Raw genomic sequence first — 19,000 nt, 5'->3', positions numbered from 1 at the left:
CCGACAAAGTCCACTGATCTCCTTGGAGGAGGAGGAAGAGGACGTACATTTATTTCTTCTTGCCACAGCAGCTCCACTGAACTTCAAAGGAAGCACAACATGTTCCTTTCAGGAGAACATCTGCACATTCTAAACCTTGGCTGCACTTGCCTCACCACACACATGGGAACACACTATATATGATAGTCACATTATATATTCATAACATGTTGGATGATAAATGTATCATGTAATGTGTGTATATATACACACACACATATGAAGGTGTGGGAAAAATCACAAGACTACTTCGTCTCTACAGAACTGTTTCATGAGGGGTTCCCTCAATCATCAGGAGATTTTAATGGAAGCATTCACATACAATGGTTTATATAGGGCACAGAGTGGGTGGGTACAGGCAGGCGTAGGGGCGTGGTGATTGGCTCATGTGTTACCTAGGAGGTGTTTCCGTCTGTGGCGGCATGTTGAAATGATTTCACTGCGCTTGTTGAGGGATGATAGATCTGGGTGATATATAATAAACAGTTTCTCTTTTAAGCATAGGTTGCATCTTTTATTACCACTGTTGTAAGGTGTGCTGGATGCAAGAATTTGCCACGTTATTGAATATTCAACATTATTGTCTTTAAGGTTCCAAATGTGTTTGCTGAGTTCTGTAGAATTCCGCAAAGCCTGGTTTCTAAAGGAGGCCTTGTGATTATTCCATCTTGTTTTGAACGCTCCTTCAGTTAATCCTACGTACGTGTCGGATGTGTTAATGTCCTTGCGTGTTACCTTTGCTTTGTAAACGACTGATATCTGTAAGCACCCTCCGTTGAGAGGGCAATCAGGTTTCTTGCGACAGTTACATTCCTTATTGGTTTCAGAGTCGTTTAGTCTGGGGGTAGGCAGTCCTTTTGCAATTGCTTTGTTGTGGTTTGAAATGATTTGTTGTATGTTATTCATACAGCTGTAGCTCAATTTAATGTTGTTCTTGTAGAATATTTTTCTTTGGGTGTTGCCTTTAGGGAAGTGTTTGTCGATCAGAGTGAGGAACTTGTGGTTGGTGTTGGTTGAGACGTTTTTGCTGAATGGCGGATTGTACCAGATGATGTTTCGTTTTCTGCTCTTTTTTGGTTGTTTTCCTGGAGTGGGTTCATAGGTGAGGGTGAAGTTGTATCCGCTTTCATCAAGTGCTTTCTGGTACGGGGGGTTGCTTGGTCGAATTCAGCTTTGCTAGATGACAGCATCGATAGCCTTTTATTAATTCTGGTAGGTATTCTTTTGGTGGTGGTGGGTGGGTGGTTGCTGTCATGGTGCACGTATTGGAGTGTTGTGTTGGGTTTCGTGAATGGTTGGTAGCTGTTGTTTCTCAGGTTGAAAGGGAACCCCTCATGAAACAGTTCTGTAGAGACGAAGTAGTCTTGTGATTTTTCCCACACCTACATATTGCGCTCTACCACGGTATCGAGCACTATTCTCTGGATAATCCAATCAAGACATATACACACACACATATATATATATATATATATATACTGTATGTATATGTACAAACCCCAAAAGCAGTGAAGTTGTCACGTTGTTTAAATGGTAAATAAAAAGAGGATACAATGATTTGCAAATCCTTTCCAACTTATATTCAATTGAATAGACTGCAAAGACAAGATATTTCATCTTCAGACTGAGAAACTTCATTTTTTGCAAATATTAGCTCCTTTGGAATTGGATTGTATAATTGCATCCTGAATGTGTTGTGGCAAACAGCTAAAACAACACAACTTGTGTCATTGGCCAATTATTCGTGGGCCTGCCTCATGGAAGGGTGAGATAACTCCTGGAAATGACTGTCCTATAATGGCCAAAGGGTATAGATGTGCGTGTCCAAGTTAAAGTCAATGTCTTCTTCTAGTGGATTTATTACAATCTTTGCAAGCTGGGTAAAGTTTGCTGTGGTCTGGAACAACATGGCACACAATCAACTATCAGAAAAGCAGCCAATATTACATACAGATGATGTGTCACCCGAATGCAGCTGTGAAAGGCTCCAGCACCCCTGCGGCCCCAAAAGGGACAAGAAGTAGAAAATGGATGGAGACAGGCAAATATAAATCAAATATGAGAAAAGGAAATTAAATATAGCTACAAATGAGGCATAATGATGCAATATGTACATACAGCTAGCATAAATAGCATGTTAGCATGGATTAGCTTGCAGTCATGCAGTGACCAAACATGCCTGATTAGCACTCCAACAAGTCAATAACAACAAATTTCACCTTTGTGCATTTACGCACAGTAGAGATGCGCGGATAGGCAATCATCCGCAACCGCATCACTAAAGTAGTCATCCACCTGCCATTCACCCGAACCAACATTTTGTCAATACCGCAACCGCCCGCCACCCGCCCGTTGTTATATGTCAGGGGTCGGCAACCTTTACCAATTAAAGAGCTATTTTGACCCGTTTCACAGAGTAAAGAAGACAATGGGAGCCGCTACCATTCTCGCGAATATTTGCTGGTGCTCTTCCAGCAAATATTCTCAACGAGAATAAGGGCGTGCTATGAAGCCATTGCCTTTGACGCCTTCTACAACGTGTACAAACTGCTTGCCAGTCCAGCAACACGTATGCAGCTTCCGCAGATACACCTACAAGATTGAAAGGCATACTGGGTGATACAGAGTACACTGATGGTTGTGATATAAACAACTGTAACACTCTTACTAATATGCGCCACACCCAACAAGAATGACAAAACACATTTTGGGAGAACATCCTCACAGTAACACAACATAAACGCAACACAACAAATACCCAGAATCCTTTGCATCCATGTCTCGTCCTGACTATATTTGACACCCCCGCGCCCCCAACTCCACCCACCTTGCCCACGAAAGGGGGGGGGGGGGGGTGTATAGCTCCAGAGTTAGAGTGGAAATATTGCGAGTCAGAAACACGGTGTGTTTACTAAGTGGACAGCACATTCCTGCACCTGACGAAGAGATAGGTAAAGAAAGGCGACACTCTTCCTGCGAGCTGATGAAGGATAGCTGATGGCGTAGGCCGCCAGCGGGGAGGTGGAGCCCGTTCCCCCAGGAAGTGTTGGTTGTCATGCCGACGATGCGCAGCATATAATGACAAATTAGTGTGAATCGAGATCGCAGTTTATTTATCTTTCTTCGGCCCGATGTACGCTCAATTAGAAGAGACCATTTTTATTCATTTTATTAAACTTGGAAGTTTCCCTGTATTTTATATTTGATGATACATTTTCAAACAGTGCTGGGAAATATTGGCTTACAGTTACTTTTCTAGACCTTTACTTGAAACAATGCAAAATGCAACAAACGACGTCTGACATTAGCTTGGCTTCATGTGACTTTGTATAAAAGGGCAAACATGTGCGTGTGGACGCCATGACACCATGGCTTCACAGTAGAATCTTTCAGAACAGAATGGCTGATCACGGCCCTAGGGCTGATCTTTGTGTGCATCAGTCACTTGGAGCCAGTGATGCTAGTGACAATGAGAGGTGGCTACATCTCATGATGTTGACACTTCGGTCTATGAAGCTTTACAAGACAACAAAGTCTGAGCCCCCTCACAGTTGTAATAAATCATTGACATGATTGCTGATTGTCCAACCAGCTAGATTTTCCCCTCACTCAATAGAGACAATAACTCATCAAAACAACTGCATTTAGACGAGATAATAATGAGTCATATATTGGAATATGGGATACATCCATCCATCCATCCTTTTTTCCACCGCTTATTCCCTTCGGGGTGGCGGGGGGAGCTGGAGCCTATCTCAGCTACAATCGGGTGGAAGGGGAATGAACCTAAAATATGACTTTTTTTTAATATTTGTGGTAAATATTGGACACCATGTGTTGTCACACTTATGAGATGTGACACTATTGTTCATTGTTTTCATTATATTTTTTTTATAAATGGCTGTGATAAAGTCAATGTTTAATCACTGTTACGTTGGACTTCTTATTAATATTGTTGTTGATATTATTTATTGTTGTTTGACTACTTTTGGATCGTTTTGTGTCATGTTTGTGTGTCCTCTCAGTGACTCTGGTGATTGCTATTCTGAATGTTGCTGGGCCGGGTTTGGAATTGGAATTGTACTGTTATTGTATTATTGTGTATTATTCTGTTGGACTGATTCATTAAAAATCACCAAAAAACAAATGCTTGTTGACTGAGACCAAAATCAACTGACAATTTAGTCAACAAATCTCAATTTGACAGAAATATTGACAGAAACAAAATCCAATCATATTTAATTTTGTCTTTTAAATAGGAGGGACAACTTTAGTATATATTTAATCAAACATCAATTAGCAGCGTTCGAGAGAATGAGTTATGAATCAGGTGCTTTTCTTTGTCAAATAGGGAAAGAGTGGCATAAGACTTTTAAAGTCATCTTCCATTTATGCTCCAATGGGACATTTCCTAAAAGATGCTCTCTTCTCACAGGGGATCGTTTCCCAGGTTGGACAATACTCGACTTGGGTAACACGAGATGATTTTTCAATCCATGTCAGTTTATTGTCATTGTCCATTTATTTTTTTACTGTTGTCATATTTTATTATGCTGTGGTTATTTCATCATAACAGCAATGTCAACAACAATGTCAAAGCTTTTGTACATGCACAAATCTTCTAGTGGCTAACAATCTAAAATAATAATAATAATAAAAGTAATACAAATAATTTTTATAATGGTAATATGATAACCATTTCAATACCGTCAGGACTACAAATAACGATGAGCAACTATTGTCCCATTTACAGTTTTTAGAGAAGAGAAGATTGTTATTAACTAGCACTGTCCTGAATAAACAAACATACAAAACCCGTCTTTATCTCAAAATAATAATGACTTGGGTCAGCAGGAGTAAAAACTCGATGTTCATTGAGTTATTAGGTCAATAATGACCAATGGATATATATGACTGGCTATAGATATACGATAAATATCACATTATTGTGAATATTATGAATTTAGACAAAATCTGCGTGTCACGTTGTTTATATTGTAACAAATGAGTATATTTCTGTAAATGTAGAAGGCAGGGCTGGGTGGTAGACTGGTATTACCAATTATAGCAGTTTATGTATTTGAGACATAAAAGAATAACCAGCAGTATTGTTGTCCACTTGACTCACTCGGAGCATTTCTTTTTTTGGGAGGAGCCTTTGTTTCAAGTGCATCCATCTCTCTCACGTTGTTGATGAGACAGAATCACGTAAAATGCTGCCGTCATGAACGCGTGTTGCCAAGTGTTTCCCAGGCTTGAGACAAACCCATTTTGCTGCCAATGAAAAAAGAATCCTCAGCAGTATCGTCGTTTATATTTGCACGAGGATGGTCGATGAAGCGCGTGTTCACTTTAAACCTCCACCAAGTCCTTACAGTGTCCCTGAGTGCCTTTTCAGTAGGAAAATTATTGTGTTACAATCATTTCTGTGGTGTTGCTTCCTTATTTGTGATTATTCCAAGATGATTATTTTTGTTACGCGTAGCAGCGACACCTGAAGTGAAAGTGACAGCGTGTCATAATTACGACAGTCAGCTGGATTAAAAAAGCAAAGGTTAGCCGTATTATTTGTCCAGAATATGTATGACCCATTTAGAAACCGGCACCAGAAAATACCGGTACTCATTAAAACGCAATCAAGAGTTTAAAGACAGAATTTTCACTTTGCGTTCTATTTACAGAGGTAAATAAAAACAAAAAATCTCATTGCTCTGTGCTGCATAAAGAATAGTTTTTGTGTGTGTCATGTTTCTTTACCCGCTGTTGTTGGGGACGTCCTGATCACCTTTTGCAGCAGGTGATTCCACGTCTATGCCCTGAGCAGAGGGACCGCATGAAGACCTTGAGCCCACAGCCTCACCACTGACATGCAGACAAAAACACACACTGGTGTGAACATGCTACATCCTGTAGTTGCTGCACGGCGTAGCAACACAAGCATTTATGCATTTCATCACCAGTACAGTGCACAATAATAGCTGTCTAAATGGGCTGCCAAGTGATCCAAACCAGAATGTTCTATTGCTGGCTCGTAGGTGATGTCATGTGTGGAGGCCATGTGCTCAGACTCAAGCATCTTGTGGGCAAATAGCTGTATTGCTGGCAAGAAGTCGATTAAAAGCAGAGTGAAAATGCTGCACAATTGCACTGTTTTTACCTGTGGACATGGTTCCAAAAGGGATATTGGTAGAACATAAGATAGTTTGATGTTAAAACTACAAGCAAAAATATAGAGAAAGGTTGCAACTGTGTTAATCAGAATCAGAAATGCATCTTTCTATCCCCTCCTGCTCCGGCCCGGCTGCACCAAATGATGATATAAATACATTTAATAAAGTCAAATTCAAATAAGGCAACAAGAGAAGTATCCTACACTTCTCTTTTGTAAAGTACATCTGAACAGCTGATATGGGCATCTACATCACCTGTATGATTTGCCTGAGAAGCTGGACAAAAAAAAAAGAAAGAATCAGAAATACTTTAATAATCCCTCAGCGGAAATTAGGATTTTCAGCAAAATCCCATTCAAGATCAAAAAAACATTACGGGGAGACAGAACAGGATCAAACATTACAGGGAGACAGAACCGGATCAAACATTACGGGGAGACAGAACCGGATCAAACATTACGGGGAGACAGAACCGGATCAAACATTACGGGGAGACAGAACAGGATCAAACATTACGGGGAGACAGAACAGGATCAAACATTACGGGGAGACAGAACAGGATCAAACATTACGGGGAGACAGAACAGGATCAAACATTACGGAGAGACAGAACAGGATCAAACATTACGGAGAGACAGAACAGGATCAAACATTACGGGGAGACAGAACAAGGTTAAACATTACGGGGAGACAGAACAAGGTTAAACATTACGGGGAGACAGAACAAGGTTAAACATTACGGGGAGACAGAACAAGGTTAAACATTACGGGGAGACAGAACAAGGTTAAACATTACGGGGAGACAGAACAGGATCAAACATTACGGGGAGACAGAACAGGATTAAACATTACGGGGAGACAGAACAAGGTTAAACATTACGGGGAGACAGAACAAGGTTAAACATTACGGGGAGACAGAACAAGGTTAAACATTACGGGGAGACAGAACAGGATCAAACATTACGGGGAGACAGAACAGGATTAAACATTACGGGGAGACAAAACAAGGTTAAACATTACGGGGAGACAGAACAGGATTAAACATTACGGGGAGACAGAACAGGATTAAACATTACGGGGAGACAGAACAGGATCTAACAATACGGTTTGGGGGATGAGGAAAAAAAAAATCAGTCCAAGCCTGGGCTCCTGCAGAGGGGATCCAGACGAAGGCCAAAAGGGAAAAAACCCACAGCCATAGCACACATGAATATGTGTGTGAGAAGGAAAGCTCAAAGAACACAAAGGACAAAGTCAAATTCATGTCATGACATTAACATTAACATTAGGTCACTCATGGAGTTTGTAGTGAGCACTTTGTCAAAGTCTGTATGAACTTCAAATAAACTAAAAGCCTGTTAATGCTTGATTTACTTTTCTTTCTCTCCAAATATACAGTGCTTCTGGGAAGTACTCGCTTTTTCACTTTACTCTTTCCACATTTTGTTATGTTACAGCCTTATTCCAAAATGTAATGAATTGTTCCTTGTTCTACAGACAATAAGCTTGCATTTTGGGTTCAATTGTAGTCAGAGTTGCATGTTTTCCTCTCAGTCATTATATGATACAGGTGAAAGTCATCACATGATAATATTGTGTACAAGTCCATTCATGTCAGCCATTAACTTCAAATGTAAACTAATCTGTGATATAAACATGCAAAGTGAGATGTCCAGTCTTTATCATCATTTTGATGAGCTTACACTTTTTGAAAACCTTACATTTTCAATCCAAAGTTTTTATAAACTGTCATCAAAATGATAACAAGGCTTGACATATCTGCGATGAGGTGGCAACTTGTCCAGGGTGTACTCCGCCTTCCGCCCGATTGTAGCTGTGATAGGCACCAAAGGGAATAAGCGGTAGAAAATGGATGGATGGATGGCTTGACATATCTCATGTTGCATGTAACAAGTTCAAATCACACGTTACTAAATGTTGCATTCCTACATGAAGATCTATTTATTCAAATCTACAGAAGAATATCTATTTATTACACGTATTCTTAAAATAGTACCTTTTTCTTCTACATATGTGGCCTCACTGTAGGCTTTGTAGGGTCAGGCTAGTCTAAAGCAGGGTGGTCCAAGTGAAGACTAAACCGCAGGATGCAATTTACTGCACAGTCTCTAATGACAGCTATTTGGGAATCAATACCGCCCTCTGGTGGACACAGGTAAGATCGACGGTCAATGACCACAAATTAGATTTTACACAAATTACACATTTATAACTCCCCTACAGTGCATGATGGGTAATTTATGCAAAACAATTTATCCACACTTCCCCATGTTTGGTGCATTTTAGCTGCTTGTATTTCTGTTTGATCACAAAACTTTAGAGGTCTCAGGGTAGGACTCAAACTTTCCCATATTCTTGATATTTAATGTTTTATCCTTTATAGTTCATATTGCATTGTCGTCACGGTCTGAGGTGGGGGGTTGTAAAAGTTTTAGCTGCTTGTATTTCTGTTTGATCACAAAACTTTAAAGAGGTCTCAGGGTAGGACTCAAACTTTCCCATATTCTTGATATTTAATGTTTTATCCTCTATATTTCATATTGCGTTGTCGTCACGGTCTGAGGTGGGGGTTTGTAAAAGTTGAAGTTGTAGAAGTTATGTGTAGTTGTATAAAGTTAAAGTACCAATGATTGCCACAGTGTGGTGAAATTTGTCCTCTGCACCCATCACCTTTGATCACCCCTGGGAGGTGAGGGAAGCAGTGAGCAGCAGCGGTGGCCACGCCCGGGAATCATTTTTGGAGATTTAATCTCCAATTCCAAACCTTGATGCTGAGTGCAAAGCAGGGAGGTAATGGCTCCCATTTTTATAGTCTTTGGTATGACTCGGCCGGGGTTTGAACTCACAACCTACTCATCTCAGGCCGGACACTCTAACCACTAGAGCCACTGAGTAGGTTATATAAATATATGTAAGTATAAAAAACATAGGAAAACAAGAACATCTTGTTTATTGTCAGCACGTCTCTTTCTAATTTCTGTATATTTCCAGAATGACTGATCTAATAATATGGTCAGAGTGCAGAAGCGTTACTCTAGTGACATCAATCTACGGACATTACCTAAGACGTCCGGAGCGGGACATTCAAAATGGCTGACTGAATTTGTGGTGTTTTGTGATGTTTGAACGGTATTTTTACATACATTGCGGATTGTAAACACAATATGGTTTAATGGATACAATTGAGTGTCTAAAGTCAACTTGTTTTTACACTCTACTGCTGCTTTAAGGACCACTAATTTAGAGTCCCTCTTATTTTCCCCTTTTTATCTACAAAGGCCGAAACCAGTGAAGTTGGCAGGTTGTGTAATTGGTAAATAAAAACAGAATAGAGACATTAACAATGTTTTCATGATAGCATTTAAGCTAGTGAGCTGGCTCCAGTTAGTCTGGGAATTTATCGACATTTTTCCCCCGAAAATGTTAATTTCCAACGTTATAACTATACCATCAAAGAAAAAGTATGTGTCACGTGTGCAAACACATTCTTACACTGACTTGATATGTTTTTCCAGGAGCAGAATGGCTTGCTCTTTCTCCACAAGACTCTGCTTGAGTGAAGCGATCTCTTTTTGCTTCTCCAGAAGTTCTTTCTGTAGACGGTAGTTGCTTTCTTCCAGAGTCTCGCAGAAAGCCTTCACAGTGCAACAAAGGACAAAAACAAACGCTGACAATCAAACATTTAGAACCAATAGAGATGTTCTACTCCATATATAGAAAGGGTCCCCAACCTTTTTTCCAACAGGGACCGTTTTATTGGAGGCTTTATTTTCATGGACTGGCAGATACATATAGCAAATAAATGCATGAACAATGCATACGTTTCTGTGGATTTCTATTTCCATTGTAAAAGTTAAGTAATCATATGTTGTGCAATATTTCATACTAATGTTAGCTTTTTTGGGTTAAATGTTCCATGCATAAATATATCCATTGTTGCTAACTACTTGACAATGTGCAATAATAGCAGCAATTTAACTTACTAGGCCAAAGGAGATGTATAGTTTTTTACTTATCTATATATATATAGAGGTTTAAAGACTATTCATCTAAGCTGGGGGTCATATTATCAGGAAGCTACAGACCAGGTATCATTTTGCACATGTAAGACTTCCATGTTTTTACATCATCAAAATGATACTACTGTATAGTCAAAAAGTCATATTGTATGAAAGTCAAAGCATTTTGTAATGTGACATTGAAATCTTTTTTTTTTTAAGAACGGACTTCAAAAAAACACTAGTCGTACATCAGGGGTGTCAAAGTCTTTTAGTTCAGGGGCCGCATGGAGGAAAATCTGTGCACACGGACTATTAAAATCCATCCATCCCTTTTCTACTGCTTGTCCCTTTCACGGCATTAAAACTAAAAATTAAAGACAACTTCCGATTGTTTTCTTTGTCTTGCTTTGGACAAAAATAGAACAAACACATTCTGAAATACTACAATAAAATATAGAAAATAAACTACCCGCAGAGGTAAAGTTTAGATCCATGAAGAAAAGAAGAAAGTGGATGAATGTTTATAACTGAATACATTTACATATACATAAACATTTGCTTTCTTTTGTATTATTTTTTTAATGAATGAAGAAACGTTTATGACAACCTTTTTCCAGAACACAATATAGAATGTGAGATAGAACAGGATAATGCATACATTTATCATTTGTTTTCAAAAGGCTTTCAAAAAAGTGGGACCCCATTTTTCTGACTTGATGTGTCCCTGGGACCCCATTGTGAAAATTCCGAGCGCCAACACTGATGGAGTGTTGGTGTGTGCAAAACAGCAGCAGGCGGCTGTGGTCTGCGGGCTGCTTTTGATACTAATCAAAAATCATAGATCATTCATTTGCAGGCCAGACCTGGCCCTCGGGCCTTGAATTTGACACTTCGTAGATCATCTGGATGGTATGTGTGCTCTTTTTTAGAGACCTACTGCACAAATGATCCTCTCTAGACTGTAATTCATTTCCTCATTCATTTCCTGTTCAAAGTTGGTTACTTTGTGCTGTGGTGCAGTTCTATCTAGACTTCTTCAAGCATATATTTCTTCTTTTGTTTAGCGATAAGAATGCCTTCCTGTCTTACTCAGTGTGTCTTATGATTTTCAGCAAAAGCCACAGGTGGAAAATGCATTTTTGCAAGAGCTCGAAGAGTGAAGTATTAATAGTCCCAGCTTGTCCTCCCCCTCTTCTGAACTATAGCAGCACACTCTTGTCTTTGTGAGCACACCTACTGTTTTTTTTAGTGCTAATGACAGAAAATCTTTCTCAACTTGGGTTTCTCTTTGGCACGATCACCAAATAAATGTGAATTAAAGCTACATAGAACAATTTCTCATATATTGTTCCTAAGAGGAGGAAAATACAAGACTATACTCACCCTGCTTTCTTCCAAACTGTCGAAAGGGCCTGGTGGCTCATCCAGACATAAAAACTCCCTGACTGCCTGGCTGTCAAACAAACAGATTTAGAGACGTACTGGTTTGTGTTGAGTCCTGGTCCAAGGTCCCACATGTTACATACCAGTTGGCAATGTCTTTGTGTGCAACCAGGTTCTGCAAAAAGGTCTGCAGTCCCAACTGTCTATCTTCCAGGAAGTTGTCGTTGTAGTTGTCTTTGAACCAGCGCTTTGGAGGCAATGAAAGTCGGAATCCTGGGAACATCTCCTTCAACTGTCGTGCACACACACAGGAACATACATGACACATGCACAAGGAGTGCAGTATATGCACAAATAACAACAATAAATACATCATAGAAAGATTAAATGCTGGCCTGAAATAACTGGATGTTGTTGGATTAGGTTTTGTTTCTGTCTTTGTGTTTTTTTGCCTTCACAAGGTGACCTGGTTCTGTTACCCTGAGTAACAGCAGCGCTGCTCCTTCACGAGGCGCACCTGCAGCCACTCAGCCATTAAGGAATTTACTCCTTGGCTGAATGCTGCATTCCATATATACACACACACACACACACACACACATATATATAAATATTAGGGGTGTATCAGTACGTGTATTTCTATTGAACCATTTCGGTGCGGGGGTTTCGGTTCGGTGCGGAGGTGAACCGAACGAGTTTCCAGACGTACATATTAAGTAGCGTAAACAATACTCAAAATGCCGGACATTTGAGGCATTTAAGAAACACATTGTGTGTCCAGCAGTAGCATTCGTGAGGGAGGGGCAGAGAGCGAGAGAATTATGATAAACGTGCATGCGTCTCCAGGCTCTGCTTTTTATCCATTGATTTATCAGATTGAATTTTTTATTATCTATAGCAGGGGTGTCAAAAGTGTGCCCCGGAGGTCATTTGCAGCCCACAGCTAATGTTTTAAAGGCCCACAGCACATTCTAAAAATACTAAATTAAGGTTTAATGTAATTTACAAAAAGTTGTAATGTTGACTAATAAAACAAAGCTGTTTTTTTCTTTCAAACTGTCAATGCTCAAAACATAATATTGAATCAAAATCAATGTTATTATGAATTATTGACCTATCCATCAAATATTCCACTAAGAAACATATTTTTGGTGGAATATTTTGCAAATTGGTAAATAAATAACCCAAAAAAATGATATTTTGTTGTTTTCTTACTGTACCGAAAATGAACCGAACCGTGACCTCTAAACCGAGGTACGTACCGAATCGAAATTTTTGGTTACCGTTACACCCATAATATATATATATATACAAACACATATAAACACACACACACACATATATATATATATATATATATATATACACACATATACATACATACATATATATATATATATATACATATATATATATATATATACATATATATATATATATAATATATATATATATATATATATATATATATATATATACAGTGGGGCAAAAAAGTATTTAGTCAGCCAGCGATTGTGCAAGTTCTCCCACTTCAAATGATGACAGAGGTCTGTCATTTTCATCATAGGTACACTTCAACTGTGAGAGACAGAATGTGAAAAAAAAAATGCAGGAATTCACATTGAAGGAATTTTTAAGAATTTATTTGTAATTTATGGTGGAAAATAATTATTTGGTCATTCATTCAAAGTTCTCACTGATGGAAGGAGGTTTTGGCTCAAAATCTCACGATACATGGCCCCATTCATTCTTTCCTTAACACGGATCAATCGTCCTGTCCCCTTAGCAGAAAAACAGCCCCAAGGCATGATGTTTCCACCCCCATGCTTCACAGTAGGTATGGTGTTCTTGGGATGCAACTCAGTATTATTCTTCATCCAAACACGACGAGTTGAGTTTATACCAAAAAGTTCTATTTTGGTTTCATCTGACCACATGACATTCTCCCATGTGCTCTCTGGCAAACTTCAGACGGGCCTGGACATGCACTGGCTTGAGCATGGGGACACGTCTGGCACTGCAGGATTTGATTCCCTGTCGGCGTAGTGAGTTACTGATGGTAACCTTTGTTGCTTTGGTCCCAGCTCTCTGCAGGTCATTCACCAGGTCCCCCCGTGTGCTTCTGGCATTTTTGCACACCATTCTCATGATCATTTTGACCCCACGGGATGAGATCTTGCGTGGAGCCCCAGATCGAGGGAGATTATCAGTGGTCTTGTATGTCTTCCATTTTCTGATAATTGCTCCCACAGTCGATTTTTTTTAACACCAAGCTGCTTGCCTATTGTAGATTCACTCTTCCCAGTCTGGTGCAGGTCTACAATTATTTTCCTGGTGTCCTTCGACAGCTCTTTGGTCTTGGCCATAGTGGAGTTTGGAGTCCGACTGTTTGAGGCTGTGGACAGGTGTCTTTTATACAGATAATGAGTTCAAACAAGTGCCATTAATACATGTTAACGAGTGGAGGACAGAAGAGCTTCTTAAAGAAGAAGTTACAGGTCTGTGAGAGCCCGAGATCTTCCTTGTTTGAAGTGACCAAATACTTATTTTCCACCATCATTTACAAATAAATTCTTTAAAAATCCTACAATGTGAATTCCTGAATTTTTGTTCCACATTCTGTCTCTCACAGTTGAAGTGTACCTATGATGAAAATGACAGACCTCTGTCATCATTTTAAGTGGGAGAACTTGCACAATCGCTGGCTGACTAAATACTTTTTTGCCCCACTGTATGTATATATATATATATATATATATATATATAGTCCCAATAACAATATTTTTGGTACTACTACCAAAATGTACTCCAATATTTTTTTTTAGTATAGGAGACCACAAAAAAACAACGTATAATATATTTCAAAAATGTCAGCCTTGGAGAGAGATGGATCCAGCTAGAAATAGATAGAGTATACCTGTAGCTAGAAAGGCCAATAATGTTTGGTGAAGTCAAAAACATGAGAGGACATCCCCATGGTTGCTTTTGTCATCATCAAGCATGAAGAAAGGTACAATGAAAACAAACCTTGTCGTTGAGTCTGGAGAAATCAGTGTACCTTCTGAAAACTACCCAGCTCTCCTCTGGTGTCTTCCTTACCAGGACTTTATAGACCTGCAGCACACAACGGACAGTACACTCCTTCAGGTTGCACTCTTCTGTTATCCTTTTCTCTTTTAAGGACTTTTCTACATGCTTTATATGCAAATTGTGTAAATTTCAGCACAACTTCAAAAGTTAAAAATCGCTGAGACAATTCAGATTGTCGTGTGTTACACAAAAGTGTACATACACTTGCCAATCATTTCTACAACTCTTATTTTTTGTGATGTAGTGATTGGAGCACATACTTGTTCCCCACAAAAAACATTCATGAAGTTTGCTTCTTTTATGAATTTATTATGTCTCTACTGAAAATGTGAGCAATCAAAAGTATACATACAGCAATGTTCATATTTGCTTACATGTCCTTTGGCAAGTTTACCTGCTATAAGGTGTTTTTGGTAGCCATCCACAAGATTCTGCCAAGCTCAATTTGTGTTCATCTGACATCACATGGACAAAGATAAGACCTTCTGGAGGAAAGTTCTGTGGTCAGATGAAACAAAAATAGAGCTGTTTGGCCACAATACCCAGCAATATGTTTGGAGGAGAAATGGTGAGGCCTTTAATCCCAGGAACACCACTCCTACCGTCAAGCATGGTGGTGGTAGTATTATGCTCTGGGCCTGTTTTGCTGCCAATGGAACTGCTGCTTTAAATGGGATAATAAAAATGGAGGATTACCTCTAAATTGTTCAGGAGAAGCTAAAGTCATCAGGGGGGAGGTTGGGTCTTGGGCACAGTTGGTTGTTCCAACGGGACAATGACCCCAAACACACCTCAAAAGTGGTAAAGGAATGGCTAAATCAGGCTAGAATGAAGGTTTTAGAATGGCCTTCCCAAAGTCCTGACTTAAAATTGTGGACAATGCTGAAGAAACAAGTCCACGTCAAATAAGCAACACATTTACCTAAACTGCAGCATTTTTGTGGTGAAAAATGTAAGCAGAATCTTGTGGATGGCTACCAAAAGCACCTTATTTCAGGTAAACTTGCCAAGGGACATGTAAGCAAATATGAACATTGCTGTATGTATACTTTTGATTGCTCACATTTTCAGTAGAGCCAAAATAAATTCATAAAAGAAGCAAACTCCACAATGTTTTTTGTGAGCAACAAGTATGTGCTCCAATCACTACATCACAAAAACAAATGACAGGAAAGTTAAGACAGCCATGACATGATGTTCTTTACAAGTGTACGTACACTTTTGACCACTACTGTGTATACACACACACACACACACACACACACACACACACACACACACACACACACACACACACACACACACACACACACACACACACACACACACACACACACACACATATATATTCATATATAAAAATATATGTATGTGCAGCTGGGATAGGCTCCAGCGTCCCCGTAAGGGACAAGTGGTAGAAAATGGATGGATGTTTTTAGTTTGTAATAAATATGCAAACATTTAAAGAAACTTGACAAAAAAAGCACTGATAATTTCAAAGACTCCACATGCCGCTGTCTTTTTTTTTTTACCGTGAACTTTGCCCTCTCCTCCATGACCTCATACCCAAGCACGGTGGGAGTGATGGGCCTCTGCTCTCCTCCCTGCTGGCTCCATACTGGGTCTGACACAGACCGAGGGCAACCTGGACACCCAAAGGACTGGAGAGTTCCGTTCACCCCGGTCTGCAAGACGGGGCTTTGGGGAGGCGGCGTCAGGCTTTGACGGCCTCGGTCCACGCCGTTGGTCAGGCGGGGGGAGCTTCCATTGGTGGAAGTGGTCAGTGTGGACGAGACACTCCCCAGTGAAGACGCTCGCTGTGTCCGTCTCACCTTCCTGTTGCCGCCTGATGAGGCTGTGTCCAAAGGCACAGGGACAGGCACAAACGGCGATGCCATCCTCTTGGTGTTGTCTCCTCCTCGCCAACACTCCTGTGCTCACCAGGTCTTCAAATCTGCAGAAGACGCCCAACACCCTGGACACAAGGTTACAAAGTACTTCTTCAAGAATCTTCATTTACTGCTGGTATCAACTACATCATCCATGATCTACACACCCGTTTCTATATAAGTTTTGAAAATAGTGTTAGATGTAAATATAAACAGAATACAATGATTTTCAAATCCTTTTCAAGCCATATTCAGTCGAATATGCTACAAAGACAACATATTTGATGTTCAAACTGATAAACATTTTTTGTTGTTGCAAATAATCATTAACTTTAGAATTTGATGCCAGCAACAAGTGACCAGGAAGTTGGGAAAGGTGGCAATAAATACTGATAAAGTTGAGGAATGCTCATCAAACACTTATTTGGAACATCCCACAGGTGTGCAGGCTAATTGGGAACAGGTGGGTGCCATGATTGGCTATAAAAACAAAATGCTCAGTCTTTCACAAGAAAGGATGGGGCGAGGTACACCCCTTTGTCCACAACTGCGTGAGCAAATAGTCAAACAGTTAAAGAACAACGTTTCTCAAAGTGCAATTGCAAGAAATTTAGGGATTTCAACATCTACGCTCCATAATATCATCAAAAGGTTCAGAGAATCTGGAGAAATCACTCCACGTAAGCGGCATGGCCGGAAACCAACATTGAATGACTGTGACCTTCCATCCCTCAGATGGCACTGTATCAAAAACCGACATCAATCTCTAAAGGATATCACCACATGGGCTCGGGGACACTTCAGAAAACCACTGTCACTAAATACAGTTGGTCGCTACATCTGTAAGTGCAAGTTAAAGCTCTACTATGCAAAGCAAAAGCCATTTATCAACAACATCCAGAAACGCCGCCGGCTTCCCTGGACCTGAGATCATCTAAGATGGACTGCTCAAAGTGGAGTCTCTGGAGGTGGGAGGGGCCTATCCCCAGGTGCATGTCTTTGGAGGTGGGAGGGGCCTATCCCAAGGTGCATGTCTTTGGAGGTGGGAGGGGCCTAACCCCAGGTGCATGTCTTTGGAGGTGGGAGGAAGCCGGAGTACCCGGAGGGAACCCACACTGTCACACGGAGAACATGCAAACTCCAGACAGAAAGATCCCGAGCCCGGGATTGAACTCAGGACCTTCGTATTGTAAGGGCACATGCACTAACCCCTCTTCCACCATGCTGCCCAACAAGTAAACAGTGTGTACTTTATTTTGATGAATGTAATACTCCTAAGGGTATTCTAGTAAAGTATGCATAACAAAACATTGAGACACTTATGGGCAAACAGTGGTTGTTTTGGGTAGATTTCAGCTTTTTTTGCCCCCCCCTCCCAATAATATTTGTATTGAATTTTGCAGGCAGTACAGTACAGTACAGTACAGTACAGTACAGTGTCTCATGGGAGCAAGTTCAAGTATCTGCATTATAAAATATGAAACACAATAGACCCAAGATCAGTTACAGGCCTTCAACAGCCACACACCCACTCAGTTCCCAAGGTCCCTTAGTGCCGTTGTCAGATGTAAACACACACAAATATATGCAAATATACATTCACTCTGACAAAGCATATTAAAATAAATAAATACGATTTAAAATAATAATAATAATAATAAACACATAGGACGAGGGTGATATCAGCTTTATAGGGGATACTTCGACAAGTCAACAAATAGATAGATAGCAGATAGTACTTTATTGATTCCCTCAGGGAAATTAGATATTATTAAATTAAAATGATGCACAGCTGAGATACGTCAATGTCAAAATATTACGTTAAAGCACTTTTGGGCAGCCAGGAATACAATAGGAAAATGATAATAGAATAAATACGTTTAAATACTTTATAATACGTATGATGTGCATGAAGAAATAGCAGTGACGACTGAATGGAGCTTCTAAACAAGAAAGACAACACATGTTTGGACACGATAATAATATGCGAACACGACTATGAAGTGTTTGTTCCCTGGCAAACAGTTTTTTGGCAGTGATTTAGTTTTTGGCGCAACAACAACTGTGAAGAAGGGTGGGGAGATGTCCGCATGTACAATAGAAGAGATCACATTTCACATTATGCTGCTAGCTACATTTTTATACAAAAATGTCGATTTCTGAAAGTAAACCCTGCATTTAAAAATGGCTTAATGTTGTCAAATTATCAATTAAATCTTGGAAAATTGTTTGAAGTACAAAAGCCCTTAAATTGGTATGTTTATTGGAAACATTTAAAGTGATTTAGATTAGCCCTTTTTTAAATTGTGAGGCTTATCCTATTTTATCATTATTATTATTTATTTTTAATATTGTGTGTGCATTTTCTTTCTTTCACTTCACTTCTTTCCTAGACATGTTTTGTTAA

At 39.7% G+C, this 19,000-nt stretch overlaps 1 protein-coding gene across 24 annotated transcripts in view; it reads right to left on the bottom strand.

Annotated features, from left to right (window-relative positions):
- snx16 (sorting nexin 16) overlaps positions 1–19,000 on the bottom strand; it is a 46,123-nt gene that overhangs the window by 25,530 nt on the left and 1,593 nt on the right. For 7 of the 24 annotated variants that reach the window (XR_009809889.1, XR_009809891.1, XR_009809894.1 and 4 more), the window contains exons 2-7: positions 16,237–16,679; positions 14,642–14,728; positions 11,758–11,906; positions 11,615–11,680; positions 9,723–9,865; positions 5,797–5,901 (exon numbers count right to left, since the gene is read on the bottom strand). Coding sequence is in view for 3 of the 24 variants with exons in the window: in XM_061922381.1 (XP_061778365.1) it covers positions 5,797–5,901; positions 9,723–9,865; positions 11,615–11,684; positions 11,758–11,906; positions 14,642–14,728; positions 16,237–16,602 (920 nt within the window). In the remaining 21 variants the exon portion in view is untranslated. The other 17 variants (XR_009809903.1, XR_009809899.1, XR_009809906.1 and 14 more) reach the window with 11 other exon arrangements.

Source organism: Nerophis ophidion, linkage group LG15, assembly GCF_033978795.1.
Source record: "Nerophis ophidion isolate RoL-2023_Sa linkage group LG15, RoL_Noph_v1.0, whole genome shotgun sequence".
Lineage (NCBI taxonomy): Eukaryota > Metazoa > Chordata > Actinopteri > Syngnathiformes > Syngnathidae > Nerophis > Nerophis ophidion.
The sequence above is the reverse complement of the archived record's forward strand: the minus strand, read 5'-3'. Positions and strand labels throughout refer to the sequence as shown.